This window comes from Cyrtonyx montezumae, unplaced genomic scaffold (genome assembly GCF_038088225.1).
Source record: "Cyrtonyx montezumae isolate F1298 unplaced genomic scaffold, pur_monq_1.0 scaffold_7, whole genome shotgun sequence".
Classification (NCBI taxonomy): Eukaryota; Metazoa; Chordata; class Aves; order Galliformes; family Odontophoridae; genus Cyrtonyx; species Cyrtonyx montezumae.
In genome coordinates, this window is record NW_027072078.1 from 11,439,413 (window position 1) to 11,459,315 (window position 19,903).

Consider the following 19,903-nt stretch of genomic DNA (forward strand, 5'->3'; position numbering starts at 1 on the left):
AATCCTTTTTCACACTGCTAGCAATTTATTTCCTCAACTGCTTGGAGACTGAAGGTCCTTTTGCCTTGCTAAGTACAGCGCTCAGTGCTTCTCCAAATGTATCTATCATCTTTATTTTATTTTGTAACTCCAGCGTCACATATCTCAGAATTAAACTTTGGAATAAGAATAAGGACATCCCCTCTTTGCTGTACACAGAGAAAGTCTGCTAGCACTGAGCTTCATAAAGCCTCACTGGCCTAACAGCAGTTCCTGGAAGAACACACACTTTCCCACTTTTTACACGCTTTCCCAGTCACGGTCCTCAACACAGTTGCTTTCCTTCTCTAATCCAGCAGCAGAAATAGAAGTTTTGTTACATACCCCGTGTAGAGCAGTCGTTATCAGGATGCTGATCGTAACCCAATACCTTTTTTGCTGTTGGTGTGGTACTGTGTGCTTTGGAGTGACATCTGAAGCTAGCTGGCATGTTTCATGCTTTCCAGCTGCAAGCTGTGGACTTCTGTAGTTGCATAGTTGTCTCTAGTAGCAAAAAATAAAAAAGAACAGAATGCTGAGGCTGAAGTCATGCACTTCTGTTAGCTATTTTAAGGTCCATTCTTGGCTGCTTTATATATCCACATTGTGATGAATATGCGAGTGGTGGAAGCAAGACTATTTCAGTGTAGCCAGCAGCAGTTCTGCTAAAGATAAAACACCTTCAAATGTGGAAGTGATTTGGAGGTGCAGAACTTCAGCTGTGATCTCCCAGCTAAGAAGTCATTAAAAATAGTCAAAAGCAGCACTGGAAACAGAAGCGAGGACCTAAAGTCATACTACAGTACTCTGGCCTGGTTTCCTTAGCTTAACTTCGTGAAACTAAGTTAAACTCTATCACTTCTTGGCAGGAGTTTTGCAATGACATTTTTCCCCTTAAAATAGGGATAAGTACTTCAGGTACACCAAGGGACTGACAGGAGCCGAAAGGCCAGCACACCACGAGCAGCTCAAGCCCTGCCTGTAAATAAGAATGAAGAATGTGCACGTGACTTACTGTAAGGTGGAGCATCCTGTCCTGCAGAAGGCTGCTCTGGGGCCAGTGCTTTTCCACGGTTGGGACTCTTGCTGTGAGTGCAGGGGCAGATCTGCAGCTGCAGAGGGTGCTGAGTACACTGAAGAGGCGCATTCTGCAGCTTCAGCCTCCGAGGAGACAACTGCTGAGGCTACAAAGTCAGAGCACAAACATGGGTAAGGCGTTAATGATGACGAATGCTCTGTGCCTTTAGCCTGGCCACACAATAGGCTCTTTCAAGGACCCTGGCAGCCATTTTTTTTAAGCAACCCCATCAAACAAAAAAACCTCACTGACACAGCTGCAGCTCCAATGCGCTTCCAGGAAATAGCTGTGTGGTGCCACGAGATGGCATGCACTAGTTCCTGTTTGCTGAATTCGTGATTAGGCTTTGCAGTGATGATATTCACTCTTTTTTAATTCTTTAATCCAGCAGCAACTGGATTATGAAAATGGTGGCCAGCTGGCTGCTGCAGCGAGATAGTACCTTGAAGACTGTGAAACCAAACGACTGGCTGAGCTTCAGCCATTTCAAAGGTGCAGAATTTTGCTGCCAGCTTTCCAAGCTAACCGCGGCACAGGGGCAAAGGTTGTTTTGAAGAGAACAGCTCTTTACAGGCAGGGACTTGTTTTAGATCATACAACACTGAAGGAGAGCTCTGGGTAATATTACCAGCTTTGCAAAGATGTAAGTGCCTGCATGCTGATTAAGGAATCAAGCTGAAGGGGCAGGATAAGGATCAGCAATGTTTGATCACAATGGCTTCCTCAATTATACAGTGAGCTTTGTCTGTGCTGGTCAAATGTGCTCCCAATCCCTCCCCTGGCACAGAGGCCTCACTGGCATCAAGCTGAGATTTTGGCTCACAGGTTGAGGTTGGACACCTAGAAACTCTCACTTTAGGTCTGACGTATCCTGTAATGGATGTAGGCAAAAAGATCACACTGCAAAATATTTCTGCATTTGTAAACAGTGTGTAAGTAACTCACGTTCTGTAGTCCTCTCCTGTGCATTCTTCAGGACAGTGCCAAGGATTCGCTACACGTCTGTGCAGAGCATGCCACTAAAAAGCAAGAATTCTTAATGTGATTTGCCTACACCATCTGTGGGAGAAACTCTCAATTTTAGCTGCCATATAAGGGGCACCCAATACTCACTATCACACAGTGGGTTTTTTGGAATTCATTATTTAAGGTGCAAGAACATAAAACAGCTCCCCCAGACAAACAGAAATGCATTCAGCTCAGGTCACTCTTCATCAGTTCTGCCCACCCCATCACCTGCCCCAACTGAAGAGGTAAAGCTCTGTGAAAGTTGAAGCACAGATCTTTTGTCAGATGTTAGATTGCTAAAGGATTTAGTAAGTTCAGCAAGGAAACACCCTTCTTCAGAAACCTCAAATCATATTAATCCTTAGGTGCCACTATGCACAGTGCATAGATGCACTATGTATGCACCACTATGCAGCTAACGAATCAGAATTTCACTCTGGGAACTGATTAGCTTTTCTTAGAAACATCCTTTTCATATTATTTCAGTTGCACAACAGTACCAAGGCAGTTTCTGTGACATGTTATACATGGCATGAGTGACTGCATGAACACTCATCATTCAAAGGCCACAGACCCAACCAGGCTGAGCATGCAGAGACCTCTGGATGAGAAGGGTTGAGTGGGGTTCACAGGTTTGTTACCTCCTCCTCGATGAGGCTCCTTCTCCTTGTTCCCAGCACGTCAGTGCAGTCCTGTCCCCGCCCATTGGTCACACACTGCTCTCTGCTGCACTCTTGCACCTGGAAAGACAGAATTTTGCCCTAAGAGAAAACTGCAAATGCAATTGTGCTGTGCTTACAAGTTGAGTACAGCTCTACCAAAGAATTGAGTTCTCCGCCGTTGATCCTAAGGGATCAGAAGACAGGTCTCCTCCTCAGCTGTGCAATGTAGCACTCCTTTCTCAGCACGGTTTCCTGTATTTGTTAGGATCAGCTAATCTTTCTAAAAGCTGTTGCTCAGCTCACCCACAACAGAACTTGAGAGAGACCACAGAGGTCAGGATCACCTTGGGCAACCCATGGCAACAGGGAAAGCCACTTCTGGCAGCACAACCGCCTGCTTTGCTAGCAGTTCTCATGGCCAAGAGCCGTTTAGTCTTTCCAGAGGCAAACTGCTCCAAATTTACATGCTTAGTTCAAGGAATTTGCAGCTAAGGTGAGCTATGAAAGCCCAGTAGAGACTAAGAAACAAAACACGAGAGGTGAATGCAAGCTTCTTTCCTAGTAAGGAAAGAAGATGCTGAAAGATAAATCAAGACTTCACTTAATTAAAGGACCTTCCTCCAGTAATAGTCATTAGTAAAAGCAATGCAGACCTATGGGCTGTATGTTTCATCAGGGGTGCTAAAACTAATGGGATAACAGGGCTCTTCTGCTCCTTCTGTTGGACTGTGAGGGTGTTACAGCCCTGCCTACAATAAACAGCTTGTTACAGAGGTCCTGCTCCTAAACAAATGTCAGCCACAAACAACCATCTTCAACAAAATCCACTGCCTTCTCACCCAGTGTTAGAGAAATAGCTTCAATTTCTTCTCACTGTGGTATGCACGTGCTGTGTCACACAGCTCAGTTTGCAGCTAAAAATCAGCAGTGTGCACCTTGCAACCACCCCTGTCATATCCTTCAAGCTGATTTCCCCAGAAGTCACTGAATCTTCCAAACAGTCCTCCTTAAAAATAAACTGAAGACCTCAGACCTCCCACTGCATGGGCTTGGAGGTTTGTGTTGGTTGCACAGCTTAAAGAAAACACCTGGAAAAATCAAGCTACCAGAGAAACTGCACAACTTATGGAACATCACAGTTTGGAAGAAAACATTGACAATTTTGTCAGTAGGCACTGGTCAGGTTTGATCACCCACTATGGTAAACCTGGAACTGTAAGTAAAGGTATGAGAAGTCATTTCCCAGTGCAGTTTGTGCCCTCAGGTGGGGTGGAGCTAGCATAAACCAGGGAACGGAACAAATGTGGTCCCAGGCAATGACAGCAGCTCCCTAAGGCTCAGCCCTCAGTCATTAGGAGACGTTTCGGTACATATAAACAGTGCCTGGATAAAGTCCTGCTGGAATGCAACTGCTAAGAAAATAGAAAGCAACTGGAAGCCTGTGTATTGCCAGAGAGCATGCTGGGCACTGGAAGTGGCTGAATTTGTAAAACAATTACTTTTTGTTCAACGGTTATGTTTCTTATTTGAAACATATTTCTTATGCATCTTACAAGCAACACCTGGTCAGAGAGAGGGAAAAAATCACACTCGCTCTCTGGGCACAACTTGTGTAACAGTGAAATGGAATGTACTGTTCCTAACACATTTCTTGACTGTTTTCATTCCCAACAGACAAAAGAAAGAATAAGGGGAAAAAAAAAAAAGAATAAAAATAACATCCTTCTGGATTGCATTGTAATTCTCATTATTTTTAGCCTAAAACTACGTGTCATAAAGGAGAAGGAAGACTGAGGGTTTTGGGGTGAAGCAGCTAGACAAACATGAGGTATCAAGCCTCAAATGTTTCAAATTCTTCTTGGGAACTGCTCACAGGAGGCTCTGCAGAACACCCTTACCTGGCTGCCCAGGGATGCCCTCACCGTGCTGACCTTCAGCCTGCCAACCTCTGCCCTGGAAGCTGTCCAAGTGCAAACACGAACAGCCCCTGCCACAAAGGACTTGCTGCAGCCATGTCTCGTGCTGCAGAGGAAATACTTCAGACTAAGGCCCGAGGGCAGCTCAGATTCTCAACTTCTTGACTTCTATTGCATCTCCTGCCTCAATTTTTTCTCTCCTTACTTACCCAAAGGAAGCCCACATCATTGCTGGATGGTGCCTTGAACTATCATTCTGAACAGATAGCACAGGCTTGTTAAAAAGAAATTTGACCTTTTTTTTTTTGTGATGTGCAGAAAGCAAGAGGATGAAAGAGATCTGTTAAAGGACAGAAAAGCCAGATGGCCTTCTGGCCAGTACATGTAATAATTCCTATGTCTCAGATTAATCAGCATAACTGTCTTAACAAGGAAGTGCTCAAAGCCCCTTTCAAAAAGGGCAAAACAAAGTCATGGGTTCAGCAACCCAAAGCACAAATTATTGCTGAATTACTGGAGCAAGAAAAAAAAAAATTCTGTTTTGTGGGATGCTCTCAGTCCCCTCCTCCCACCCAGCAGAGCACTCACAGACACTGCAGTGCTCTCTGAAAGCTGCTTCAGCTCAGCAGCTGATGGGTGCTCTGTGATTGTGCAGGGAGGAGGGCCGAAGCAGCGAGCACCTCTGGTGAGCAGCTGCCAAGAGCAGAATCCTGGCTGCAGAACTCAGGAGGAGAACGGTGCTCAGCACATGAGCATCCTGCCACATACAGTGCCTCTGGAATGTACGGAGCTGTAGTAATTACTGTGCTGCTTCACAGGAAAGAGTAGATATTGCTGCAGTTCACAGCAACAGCTGTCAAACTGAGACTAAAACCTCCAAAAAAAAAAAAACCAAAAAAAAACAAACCCAAACTGCATGCACTTGAGGCAGTAGGACTTTAGTACTAGACAGGAGCCTGAAGCAAATCACAGATGCAGCTGAGAACCAAAAAAGGGTCATCAGTAAAACAAAGTGGCACCTGGAGTTCCTGGAATCATTAGAGCTAGAAAATACCACCAAGATCATCTAGTTCAACCATCAACCCAGCATCACCGTGTCACTCAGTATCACACCCACCCTTTTTAAACTCCTGGGCAAGCTTCACGTTTCTGGATGAGCTGTAGGGTATTCTGAGTTTGAAACTTCAGCTGACAGTGGTAGATACGTACTCCTCCCAGGCTTTGCCTCACTGGAGGTAAGAGGTTATCCTTTCCTCTCCAACACGGTCTTCGTAACACCACATGAAATGGCATTTTTTCAAGGGCATGCTGCAGAAGGAGCACCTGGCATGGCTGCTGGCTGTTAACCTCTGCAGTCAGGTACTGATGCTGTCCCCACACCATTGAAAAGGATTTACACTCTGGGCCAGGTACTTCCTCACTGCAGGATAACCTTTACCACCAGATCTTGCTGGAACAAGATGGCTTTAAAACTAGGAAAAAAGGAACGAGGAAATCAGTGATACCAATTATACACCAAATGAAGATAAGTCCCTCTGTCTCATTAGCACTGCTTAATTATGCTTGGATTTGAATTCTAAACATAGATCATAAGCATTCACAGGAGCAAACGCTTGCTTCCACTGTTGTAATCCTCTCATGTCTAACATTTTTCTCTCCTGTAAGATCAACAGCTTTAAGGATTTACTGCTGGAGTCACAAATAAATAAGACACTAACGTTCCACCACTTTCTTAGAAATAGTAAACGTTGTTTAGCAGTGCCTTATCTCTGGCATTTGCACTGCAGTGAACAACCAGATTGCTTGGGTGACTTCTCAGCTCACTGTGGTGCTCTGTTGCAGGGCTTGGCCTCAGGACCCAGTGCTCTGAACAAGGCAGAGGCAGGAGGACATTCTCACCATGCATGTGTGCATGTCTTTACGTATATCCATCTATCTAGATCTCTAAATGCAAAGTACTGAGGAACAACAATATCTGGCCTGAGCTTAGAAGACTTTAGAAGACTTAGAAGTAATTTCTCTCTGCTCCAATCCCTCCCTTTTTGGGATTAACTTCAACTTCTCCACCAGTTCATCACTACAAACGTGGCAGGGAACACATCTATTTGCCTCAGTTCAGTTGCTGGTACATTTCTGCTGGATACACCCCCTGCTTTGGGTCTTCCACACAAGGGTACAGCTGAGAAAGAGAGCAGAGCCATTCCCCTGGCCCTGCAGAAAATGGCCCCGGCATCAGCTCTCCTCTCACCCTGTGGCTGTGGCAGACCTTAAACAATGCACACCCCACCTATCCAGAACAGAAATGGGGAACTCCTCCAGTTCAAGTTGAAGCAAGCATTTCTGCACAGCCAATGTTAAAAGAAGGGAATGGGGCAGGATGGCAGAGAAAGGGAAGCAAACTCCTTTTTCCCTTACACATCTGGTCAGAAACTCACAGTTTCAAGAAGCTCCATCTAAAAACAGACATTTCCTAAACATCACCAGCATTTTTAGAAGCACAGAGGGTGCAAACACACTGCCTCATATGGCATCAGTATGCTAATTCTTTATCGGGGGGTTCATTCAATTTAGAAATACCATTAATTAGTCTAACCCCACATAAATACCACTGATTGAGTGAGAAGCCTCAAAACACACAGTCTGGCACATGCAAGGAGAGTGAACTTAAGTACGTGAGCAGATACTTGAGTTCATGCAGGCTTTAAATAGAGCATGTGTTTTTGCAGCTCTTACTCTCTAAAGATAATGCTGCAGAAATGGTGTGTAAATGCTGGAAGTGTCCACATCACCATGGTGGCTGCCACGACTTCTGTTGCTTCCCAGAAGTTCTGGTCCTTTGTGAGGCACCTGCATCCCCTACAGCTTTTGCACACCACTCCTGCTGCTGCCTCACGAAAGCACTCTGTCCCTGCTCCCTGTGTTCCTCACAGCACCGCTGGTTTGGGTCACTGTGTGAAGCTGCCATGCTGCCCATGCAGGCAGGATTCATAGTTGCCACGGGGAGGAAGCTACTTCATTCCCAGCCCTGGCTGGGAAATACCCTCCCTGTCAAACCAAGGGACCTACAGACAGTGCGAACAGCAGGCTCTGATCTCTGCAGTTTAAAGTCAAGCAAACATGAAAGAGCCTAATGCAGGGTACAACTTGTGATTCTAATGAGAACATGCCCTCAAGGTTTATGACAAACAAATTCCAGTGGCTTTATTGCATTGTGTCTGAATTTCCCCCCACCATTTCAGACGGATACAGTGCTGGGGGATCACGACTGGAGGAGGAAATTACTTGTGGCTGCAGAGGGAAGCAAGGCAACCACAGGAGGAACTCACCACCAAGATGTCCATGCAGCACAGACATTGGAGACTGCCGCCTACAGCTGCTGTGTGGGTGATGCCTTCCCTGGCCCTGAAAAAACATTCTTCCCTAAATCATAATTTGCAAAAGTGCAGAGGCCTTCACAGCACTGCTTGATGTTAGCAGAGGACATCAGAGAACACCCCAAAAGAGAAAGGCTATCGGTGTAATTCAGCTGAATTCCTCACAGTGGCCTCTGCGCTAAGGAGAAAACAACTTTCATTACAGTCTACCATTAAGAACAGGTTTTGTTTAACTCGTTAATCATATATACATGTGTTTATTTCCCCTGCAAGTGAAGACATTAACATAAAATGAAAAGGACAACTTTCACTGAAAATACAGGAATTGGGATAGAAAATAAAGGATGAAAGAGGAATAACTCCTCTATTTTGCGTGGCTGAGTTCTGCTAATTGCAGTGTGACAATAACCTTCACGATATGCTGATTTGTTAGGTCACTGTGTCTTTAGGCACAGTCATAAGGACCGAGTAAGAACACTGTCCTGACTTGTGACAGCTCAAAGAAAGCAAATGATGAAACCAGCCTCAGCTTCTGCTATAGCCTCATGTAACCCTACAAGCAACATGAGAATTTAACGACATCACATGAACGAATGTGAATTGTCACTGAACAAATAGAATAAGATGCTCTAAATTCATTACAGACAAGTGCTTACGTGTTGTTTGACAGTTAATGTGTGACTTACCTGGCTTTCCAACAGAAAGGCATGCAGCAAAGGTACTCCAGCGCTTGAACTAGCAAGGAGAGCTCTGCCAGCTGCTGCTGAGCCACAGCTGCAAGCCTGAAAAGAACCATTTTTGCATGGGTTAGGTTATTTTTGCCAGTAAGGAAGTTCTACATTATACAAATATAATAAATATGCAAATATAATAAATATAAAAAAATAATACAAAGCTGCCCAGTAACTCCTCACATAGCTGTTGAGAGAGACAACCTAACCTAGGAGAACAGAGGATGCTGCACCTTCCCACTAAGCCAGCCTCATGTGTGCAGCCCCCTGACATGTCCCATGCCTCCATCAAGCTCAGCCCCAAGGGCAGATGAGGCAGAGGTGTGGCAGCACTGGGGGGACATTTTACTTCTTCCAACCCTGTAAGCCGGGCATACCCAACCCACTTGGTGGGTTTCAGGCACTGGAATATGGAGCCTCTCTTGCCATTGCCCTCAATTTTTGTCTGCCTTCATTCCTGACGCTCCCTGCCCAGGCCTCCCCATGCCCTTCCCACTGAAATCTCCTGCTTTTTGAGTAGCATGACAGGTTCCAGCAGTGCCTTTGAAATGTTCCAGAGACACCAGCCCAGAGCTGCTCACCTTCCTGGAGGCTGCATAGCCTGAGGGCACACATAGGTCTGCCCTCACCACCTTTCCCAGGGCAGCTCATAGCACAACAGTGATTCATGCCACACTTCCCAGTTTGTGTTTTTTGGGCAGGGGAGAACAGAGATGTAAGCCCAGGTGGCATCAGTGTGCATTAGTTACAAACCTGCCTTGGATGTGTGCTTCCTCATGGATAAGGGGAAGCAGAAGCAGTAACCTTGGGATGTATTTTTCCTTCCATGGTTTTACACACCCTATCCAGTCACCTCCCTAGGTCCCCCACCCTAGGTGCAGAGCCCCAGTGACGCCCAGCACCCCAGAGAGCCAAGGGGTGCAGACAGCAGTGCTGCTCCTCACACACCCGTGACTTGCATACCAAGAGGGCTGGCAGCTTTGTGGGCATTTGAAAGCTTCTCTAATTATGCAGTTTGCTCATAGCTATGGTGTGTGTGGTCAATAGCACTTGGGCAGCTGGCCAGCAACACAATTGTCTTCCCATATTCTTGCTAGCGTTCAAAGCACTCTTCAGAAAATCAGCATTAACTAGTCTCTCAGAAAACCCTATCTATCAACCAGCACAAACCAAGTTAAGGGCGAAAAATACTCCACAGATTTAACAACTTCAGTACAAACAAATAAAATAGTGCTGTAACGTGGTTGTTTTAAAGAAACAAGCCAGCCATTGTCAACTGCGGCTGCAATGGCACTACAGTCACAATTAAAAATGAAGAATTTATCTTGCAGTTGCTTCTAATTCACACATAGGTGTTTATATCATACAGTGATGTAGAATTCTAGCACCTTTTGGTACATGTAGAAATTTAAAAGTGTTTATGAATGTAAAATAAAGACTTTCACTTGTGAGGTTCATTAAGAACTGATGAAGTTTAACTTCATTCCTTTTGTCCACCTGCTGTTAAATCAGCAGAAAACTTGGTAAATACAGCAATGGATGATATGTGATGAATCTAGTAAAACGTGCATGAAATACGGCCTAAGAAATGATGTGTGAATTACCTAGAAGTGATCAGCATTTCTTGACAAGTGGCAGTAATTCAGGTTTCCAGATTCAGACTCAAGGGTACTTCTATCCAAACTGCTGAGCAACAGCCACCAGACACCAACTTGGACATGCTGTGACCACAGAATGAATCCACATGGGAATACTTCTACTGACAGTACCATAAGATGCTTACCTCCAGTACACACCATTGTGTTTGTGTTGAGATCTTGCAACTTCAATTTGAAAGATGAGACAGCGACTCTTCATGTGCCTCTATATGGAAACGCATTAAAAACAAGTGGTTAGATTTCAGAAATAAGCATCTGCCAAGGTGAAGCAACTGTCATGTATTCACCCACAACAACATATATTCCCAGACTCTAACAACACGGAAAACAAGTCTGCATGTAATCAGTACAACGCACAACCCCATATGTAATTGTAGTTGCACAATTTTCAGTAACTTTAACAGTTCTCCAACATATCGCTCAGCTTCAAGGTACTAGAGGTTACCACAACACATTTCAGATACACAAGAACAGTTAACATGATCTTACATCTTTTCCCTGGGCAAAACAGTAAATAACTTCCAAGACAGAGAATAGGACATAACGAAATCTAACATGAGCATGCAGCCAAGGCACAGTCTTCAAACCCCACACCTTGCTTTCAACACTGGCAGATGGTAAAAAAGGATGTAGCCCCAGTACTCCAGCGTAACATAAAGGCAGAAAATATCACTGAGTCTAATTTTATGGCTAAAAAATTCTTGAGAAACCTACTGAAATGATGGGAACTGTTTCTGTGATACCTACTCAATGAAATAATGCATAGGTTTCATTATGACAGATGCTTCAAGTTTTACGGAAGTCTCTCCTTTGAGCCCTAGAGCTGTTTGACTAAATTACTCTATTACTTTTGTTCGTCACTGAAGTGAACTCGCTTTAATAGGTCAGTGCAGCTCAGTGACAAGGAAAGCCTTTTTGTCCTGTGTTAAAATGCAAAAACACACACTGAAAACCTTGAAATTTCAACTGTCATTGTTTATTACTGTTTTGGCTACATTCTCTACAATTTCAGCAGCATCTTAGAGAGACAGTTAATGTTCCTTTATATACAATGAAAACAAAATGGCTTGCAACATCAGAAACAAGAGCAACAGTTTAACTGTACAATACTAAATGAAAACCTGTGGTAATAACAGCCTCCTTTTTCTGAAACATGGACAAAATTACAGATAGTATTCAGCATCCAGAATGGGACAGTAAAAAGAATAGCGAACTGGAGAGAGATACTGTGTATTGAAAAGTAAGTTTCTACCATACAAGGCAGTTAGAAAATGTTTCACATTTTAAAATATCTGTACAAGCCGCAAGAAACATTTCCTTGTTGATAGGAACTTCCTGAAATAGAGAATAGCCATGAGCAACTTCTACATCTAGTATTGATGCACCCTACAGGTTGAGAGCGCAATAAACTGACTTACGGACTGTACTGCATACGGCCAACGCAGCTCGGTTTTACACGCCTTGATTGTTAATGAGCTACCTACTCAGTCTCTCTATAACGTACAGTTGTCTTGCACCTTAAGGAGGTCATCTGATTCTCTTGCTGAAGTAAAAGCAACATTGTTTAGCAGCAATTAAAAGCGCCTTGAGGGAGACTTAAAAAAAATACAATATCCAATTAGAAAAAGCCATACTTTAAACATTTGTACAGGAATAAGTTGCCGAAATTTAACTGAAAATGTGACATCTGTACAACAATTTACAATAGAGCTAGAAGGGAATTTATCATTATTCCTGCATAGAATATTATACATGACCTGTTTGCATTTGGTTTCATACCGTTTGCTTTTATCAGAGGCCTGGAAATTTTCACAAGTTTCAATACCACAGCAAGTACAGTATATTTAGAAAATTAAGCTTATTTCAAAATTAGCAACCTATTTGAGAAATAAGTACCAGGAATTCCCTATCAACCTAAATTCTGTGAAAGAACACCGCATGTTTGGAGGTATAAGCCTGAGGTGCCAAATAAAAGACTACAGTTTTATCAAGGGATCTGATGTAGAACACGGCTTTGACTGTCTTGCACTTCTTACTTTGGTTTCAGAAGATCAACGTCTTGGAAACACGGCAGTTGATTTAGTTTATTAACCAGACATGGAATTCTTCCTGTTTTCAAATTTGCTCACTACCTTTTTTAAAAATTTTAAATAATGAAAAACTACCCTTCATGTTAGAACTTTCCAGTATCAACCAAAGGTATCTTAAGTATTAAAAAGATTATTTACAATGTTCCCCAGAAAAAAAAAAAAACAAAACTAAAAACCTTTTCTTAAGTCTTAAACACAGTATACCTGTCAGTGTGCAACAGGCAGCGTCATCCTTCAACATTTAAAGGTTGTTCTCTGAAGGGCACATTTATTCACAGTCCATGACCCATTCTAATCATACAAACGACACTATGTAGGAGGACTTCAGCCTGAAAACAGTTATCAAATTTGTCCTGCATAAAAACACTCAAATGTTCAAGCTCAAGTCTGCATCTGAAAACTACACAAAGATATCATGCCATTCCTCAGTTGGAGAAATTTCAGTATGAAATAATGCTTGAAGTAGGTGGTGTAGGGGATGCTGCTAGCCCAGTCATATGTAAGTTTCCTGAAGAATTTGATCTCCTCATATGAGGGAGAAGGTAAGGATCATTAGCCAGTTGATGGACATCAAATCTGTCCTCTTTTCGGTATGCTAAACAGCGCCTGATAAAGGCCTAGAAGAGAAATGCAAAAAGTAACAATACCATTCCAAATAATTCCATCTGCTTACAAGCAAATAAGCATGTCCTCCCCGATAAACCAGCCTTATATAATTCCATTCAACGAGAGCCTAACATTCTACTACAGAGTCCAAAGAAAAGGAGAATATGTTGTAGCAGGTAGAAATAATTCAGCAAGCCTAAATGGCTTAAAGTAATCACACTTCAAACAACGTATTTCAGACAGTAAGATGTATGAACTATACTCACAAGTAAAAGATTAGCATTTCACACTGAGAATTCTGCTTGTTCGATCCCCTTACATAGCAAAAGCTAAAAGCAAATGTCAGAGGACTGAGAAAGTAGAAGGGAGCTCCACGGAGCTTCTAAAACCATCCAGCGGTGCAGTAAGTGATGAGTAGAAGATGCAGGGACAGAGCTTCAACATTTTGGTTTGCCCTCGGAAATAGGCACTACCACTTGCCGTGATGGGATGTGAATTCCTACAGTGGTGGTTGGCACTTTCAACAAGCATTAACCAACAGATCATTTAAGAAATCACCACCTAGCTGGGAACTGCTCTTTCAGAAAGGAGTCAACTCCAACTGATTTAAGATATCTTAAAAACTGGGGGAAAAAAAATCTTCATTCATCTCCTGGGCTACTTTTGAGATACTGCACTGTCCTTTCTTAAGGTCCACATGATATCTGTCAATTATTTTATGATGAAAGTTTCTCTTAAGTCTCATGCCTAGTATATACAGAACAGTCAGTCTCCTGGGAACTTGGGCTTCAAAATTTAATGACAGAAAATCCTTATTATTGCTACAGAATTCATTAGCACATCACTACTTAATCTAGAATTTAAAAGTATTACCTATCTTTCCTTGATAAATCTCTCCAATTGTTCGTTCTTTACTCCAATTAAAAACTGAAGATTGAAGAAACTTTAATCTGTGATGTAAGTTCTAAAGAATCCTGCTAGAATTTACTCATAACATACACATATCCAGCAAGAACTAGTCACAAAATAAAAAACATGCACAACGTAGCATAAATTCACACATTCTCAGACATTATGGGTTTCAATTTAATTCTTCATAATGAATCCCTACGAAATGAGCTGCTAGGTGTAGTTTGCAAGGTTCTCAGAGTAACAGTTTGTTTCTAAAACTTTTGTAGAATACTTTGTGCTTCTGTGGCACTGTAAATACTACTGTAATGCACAGAACAGAAAAAAAGTCGCCAGGACCAAAGGGCAATTACAGTCTGTAAACTAACAGTGTCATTTCAGGTTCCATATTTATTTCATACTCACGTTTTCCAAATTAAAACTTCAGTTTATTGCTGCTCTTTTCCAACTACCAGGACTACAAATCTACATAGTCATCATAAACTGTCCAAATTTACAAGTTAGTCTGGAATTGTTTTTTGGTGCTTCCAAAGAATCAATTTCTCCCTCTCCTTTATAGCTATCATGACACTGTTAATAATCTTTCATTATTCTCCACTCCTGTTCTTTCAAACAGAACAAGAAACACAGAGAATATAAGTAACCATCTCTACATCAGAACCATGTTGAATTATTTACTCTCCTAAATAAGTACATAAGTTTAAGCCTCCTAAATAAGTTTTTCTCTTCAGAAAAACACTACTATCACAAAGAAATGCAGAGTTAAACAACAGAAATATAAACTGCTAACATGTAACATTACCAGCTATGAGTTAAAACCATAACAATGTATGATTTTCCAAACTGAGATGAACCTCCCCCCATATGACGCCATTAAAAAAGCAAAAAAAAACAAAAATAAACAAAACCAACCACCACCCACGACAAACTACAAACTTCGACCAAATATTCATCATTCTATCTGCAGCTCATTCACTAGAACTAGTTCTAGAAAATATAATCAACACAAACACACAATAAATCTTAACAGTAAATTTATGCTCCTTGACATAATTGTTATCTTGAGAAGCTACATCCTCTAGAACTGCCTTGTATTTTTATCATAAGAAGCTGAAGTGTCTCGACTTAACATCCTTAAACTTTGACAGCTTTTTACTTTTGCAAACAAGTAACTTAGAATGTTTTCTTCTAAATTCATAGAATTGGATTTGTCATAGATTAGTCATCAGCAATACCTTAGAAAACCAGCCTAATCTGTTTTCTTAATCGCTGTTGCGTGCATGCGTGCTTGATACTACAAGTTCCAAAAAAATTATCACAATCCAAAATACATTGCACTTCACACCTTTATATTTGATCAACTATTTTAGCTGTCTTCTTTCCTGAATCAGCATCAACAAATTTTAATCTTAAGAATTTGTGCTTCTAAGCTCATAGTTAAATTAATGCATGCATAATATGACCTCTGAAGGGGAAGAACGTTAGCAGGAGCACTCTCCAGGTATTCAGTAGACAAACAGTCCTTAAAGCCAGTAAGACTGGAGAGAATAAACATACACTATTTTCAGAAAAAAGCTTCTACTGTTTGCAGAAGGTATTTCATCAGAACTTTTACTGAGACAGTTAAGGTTTTCTGCAAAAAAGAAAAGCAGATGATTTTTGAGAGAGTCTAGTTTAAAGTTGCTTGCAGATTTCTAGATTATATGGTCTAGCTTTCAGACACACAACTTCAAGAAGTCCCAAAAGAAGTCATGTTTTTGAAAGAAAAGCATGAAAATATTAGTTTCTTCAGTATGTTTTCCTACATGTTAAGTTACTACATCCCAAAGCATTCTTAACAGTAATTTAATAGCTGAATCCTTAAAAATAAATGGAACAGGTTTTAACCACTACTCTGAGCTCATGTAAAACATTACCTTGGCTTCATTGCTAACAACAGGCTTAACAGGGAACTGGACTTCTGTGGCTTTTAATATTGTATTTTCTTGCAAGATATCTTGCTGTGATTGATTGTGGCCAAATGGCTGAAAAATAAGCACAGGATTTTCTTCATGACAGTTATCCAACTACTTTGATTTCATAAATACTTACACAATAGTTAGTTGAATTCAGTGTTAATATATTTTTCTACCCATTCATTCAATTAAGAAAACGTTTTAGTCAAAGCCTTTTGCATTTCTCACAGTATCAATGCACACTAGCAAAAAAAAACACAAGTCCTTTCCACATAGATTCACACCTTCACAACTATTGTTCACATTCTACTGAAAGCAGGCAAGCATTTTTACCAATGATTTAAAATAGGTAAACAATATTTCCCTTACCTTCCTACCGTAAAGACACTGGAAAAAGATTACTCCAACCGACCATACATCAACCTTATTAGAAATCTTTGGTGGCTCTTTGCCAACTACAAAACACTCTGGAGGCAAGTACCTGAAAAACAACATATGTGCCTCAGTAACAGCAAGCACATGTATGGAATTACCAGAACTTGTTCAAAGATCGGAGATGGTATACAAAACAGTTGTCTAACTTTATATTTGAACAACTGTACAGTTATCTTATGATCTTTAATCTTAAAGTTACAACACTTACCAAACTGACGTTACAGTTTTTTTGTACAGTTAGGCAGTCAAATAGGGAACCTATTCTTTACTCAAACCACTAATAATCTCTAATTATTCAAGCACTGGGATCCTACTAGGGTAAATATACACCTTCACACTGTTCGAATGTGAAAAGATGAAAACCATACAGGACACTTAAAACAAGGACTCATTAGGAATCAAATGTAACATACATATGATTTTAAAGTTTTCAGTAAGAATGATGACATTACTAAGAGAGTTATATGGTACATATCTGTGATCATATTTCTATGCCTATAATTTCCACAGAAGCCATACTTGAAAAGCTAAAAGCTGAGTAAGTCTGAGTAAGTCATCCCCAAAATACAGAGGAACTTGTGAAATTGTGAAATGCAATCTTCAAAAAAAAACCAAACACTCTCCAAAATGTCACTACAGAGGCTGTTACATTCTTTTATCAACAGCATGTAAGTCTTTAAAAAATAATTTACAACACAAGTATAATTTACAGCACAACTTGCAACATGAGTCTGAATTTCATGACACAAAAATATTTCTTCTAGAATACTTGTGCACAATTCCAATCACAACACACAAGAAAGATGGGCTTGAATTAATACAAGCACACAGAAATACTACTGAGATGACCTGAAGAACAGAAAGTCACAATTCAGAGAAAAACTGAGCACAATAAAAACACAAGGGAGCAAGGAAAGGAAACAACTTATTTCAGAGAAAGCCAGCATTGGTGCAAGAACAAGTACAAACTGGCTACAAGTAAACAGTTCTATAAATTAGAAGATTAAGTTTCTAATGATGCTAGAATTGTGGCTATGGAACAAACTTCAAATCAGAGATTATTGGGGACAAAACGCTGAATTTAATACAAAAGGCTCTAATTTTACAGAGCAGATTACATGACCTGAATGCTTGGAAGGACAGGTAGGTAACTCAACCCAGCGACTGAAGACATCTCTCCTGTTACTACGTTGCAGACTTTATGCAATTTGGCTTACACAGACTCATCTTCAAGTCAAACTAGCTCAAAACTTTCCCTCAGAGAAAATTCGAATTAGAAACACAGCTTTATCACTAATGCGTAATGGTCACAGACTATTTTATATCTCTCAGTTCACAATGCTGCTAGTGCATGTGGCGCTTCTGATCACAGAATCATAGAATTGCTCAGGTTGAGAAATACCTTACAGATCACAGAGTTCAACCATAACCTAACCATACTACCCTAACTCTACCAACCCATCGCTAAATCATGTCCCTAAGCACCACATCCAAATAGATCTTAAACACATTCAGGGATGGCGACTCAACCACCTCCCTGAGAAGCCTATTCCAGTGCTTAACAAAAAAAGCCAAAGGCCTGAATTTTTTTGAATAGCATTCCTAGAAGTATTTAAAACCACGCTTAAATTTGAGCTTTAAGGAAAGTAGCAGAAGTCTAAAACTTCTAAAACGCTTCAACTTGGATGACTGTTTTTTCACAGGATGGGCACTGTTCCATTCACATGAGAATGTGTGTGATGTTTTTTCCTAAAAATGCTCAAGGAAAAGACAAAATCTATGTTATATGCAACTTCCAAATATGGGAAAAGTTGAAGAGGAAACAGGAAGGACAATGGCTTCTCTGTTTAGAGTTAGGTTTTGGCTTTTGATTCTTATGTTGCTACAGGCAGAACAAGGAGAAAAAGAGCAAACAAATTCACAACTAATTATCTGGTTAACATAGGCTTTCTATTCCACTCCGTCTAACACAGGTACTCTGCACACAGGCTCACAGACCTATTGTGCCAAGTTGCAACTTTAGAAACAGTAGAAACAAAAAGTTTAGAAACTTTAGAAATTCTAGAAACAGTTTTTTCTGTTAGCAATGAATTTTTTTATTTTATTTTTTTCATTCTTGTTCTGCAGGCAGCTCTAAAATTTCAGGTTTTTGGACAAGTATGTGGGTACACACAGAAAACAAGTTACAGCTGCTCAGCTGTCACTAACTATTAGGATGGAAGAGTAAATACTCTTTTGTCCTAAGGACATTACCTTCCAATAAACCCTGTTCTAATATTTCCAAGGACTAAGCACCCACACTTAATCATCACAGCTATGTCAAACACATTTAACCACCTGCAGCCAAAGATTAAACACCTGCTTCTTCTGTGAAGCAACGTTTATAAATCACAGACATTTGCTCCTTCAGTTTCTATTCTGGCATATTTATGAATATCAAGATCCATAGTACTGCACACAGTACTGCACGTTGTTGTTCACGTTAGTATTTTTAATCCTAGATATCTCTGTTAGCTTTATGAAAGCATTTCTGAAGCCTTAACAATGACCTGAATAATAAAATCAGATCAGGCCTTACCAGTAAGTTCCTGCTCCCTGTGAAGTTAAATCCATTCCATCCACACCGTAGCTATCATCATCCATAATTTTGGACAAGCCAAAATCAGTAATTTTTATTTCTCCACATGCTGTTCCATCTACAAGAAGGATATTACCTAAATAGGGGGGAAAAATATCTTTTTAACTTCAAAATATGCCACCAGAATGCTTTTGAAATCAGACACAATTTTCAGGAACATTCAACTTAATGAGGGATCAATAACACCTTTACATCATCTTTATGACCTCAAGTCTCGAGCAACTTGACTATGACGTTTTAGCACTGTCTCAGGAAATCTCTAGGTTATCAATGAGATGACTTCCTCAACTTGGAGCTGTCTAGACAGCAATATAAAACAGTATACAAGTCACAATGAAACTTTATATTTTTCTGTTCAGAAAAAATTCTAAACTACGCATTTCAGGGTTTGCACATGCCAGAAAACAGTGGCAAAATGCTGCTACAGTTTAAAAAAAAAAAAACCTAGCTCCATATGTTAAAGATGTGCAATAATTTGATGTAAACAAAAAAAAAACCAAAAATTGTTTGAAGAGTTTCTTCTAAAACTAAGCAAGAACGAACAAGACTAAGAATGCATTCTGTGCAACTTCATAGTATGAAATCTGTTATTCTTTAATAGAAATCCATATGAAAAATTTAGCAAGCAAACAGCCTGGCACTAATGGCTACACAACAAACCCTGAAGTTGGGAGTCTAGCACATTAAAGTAGATAAAAAACAAAAGAGAGAATACATCATCATATTTGAGACAGAATGCAGCATTTACGACAATGCTCATCATTATTGTAACTAGAAAACTTGATCAGGATTTAGGGAAGAGCTCCAATTCACAACACTGTTTAC

The 19,903-nt window shown here is 40.7% G+C and overlaps 1 protein-coding gene across 5 annotated transcripts in view; it reads right to left on the bottom strand.

Moving 5' to 3' along the window:
* Positions 1-3,654: 3,654 nt before the first annotated feature.
* TLK1 (tousled like kinase 1) overlaps positions 3,655-19,903 on the bottom strand; it is a 90,713-nt gene continuing 74,464 nt past the window's right edge. For 2 of the 5 annotated variants that reach the window (XM_065750657.1, XM_065750652.1), the window contains exons 18-24: positions 19,019-19,154; positions 16,375-16,486; positions 15,967-16,074; positions 10,571-10,650; positions 8,743-8,838; positions 8,009-8,084; positions 6,116-6,154 (exon numbers count right to left, since the gene is read on the bottom strand). In XM_065750657.1, the coding sequence (XP_065606729.1) occupies positions 6,149-6,154; positions 8,009-8,084; positions 8,743-8,838; positions 10,571-10,650; positions 15,967-16,074; positions 16,375-16,486; positions 19,019-19,154 (614 nt within the window). In that variant the 3' untranslated portion in view covers positions 6,116-6,148. Of the gene's footprint in view, positions 3,980-5,608; positions 6,155-8,008; positions 8,085-8,742; positions 8,839-10,570; positions 10,651-11,405; positions 13,153-15,966; positions 16,075-16,374; positions 16,487-19,018; positions 19,155-19,903 lie in introns of those variants that run through there. The other 3 variants (XM_065750655.1, XM_065750653.1, XM_065750656.1) reach the window with 3 other exon arrangements.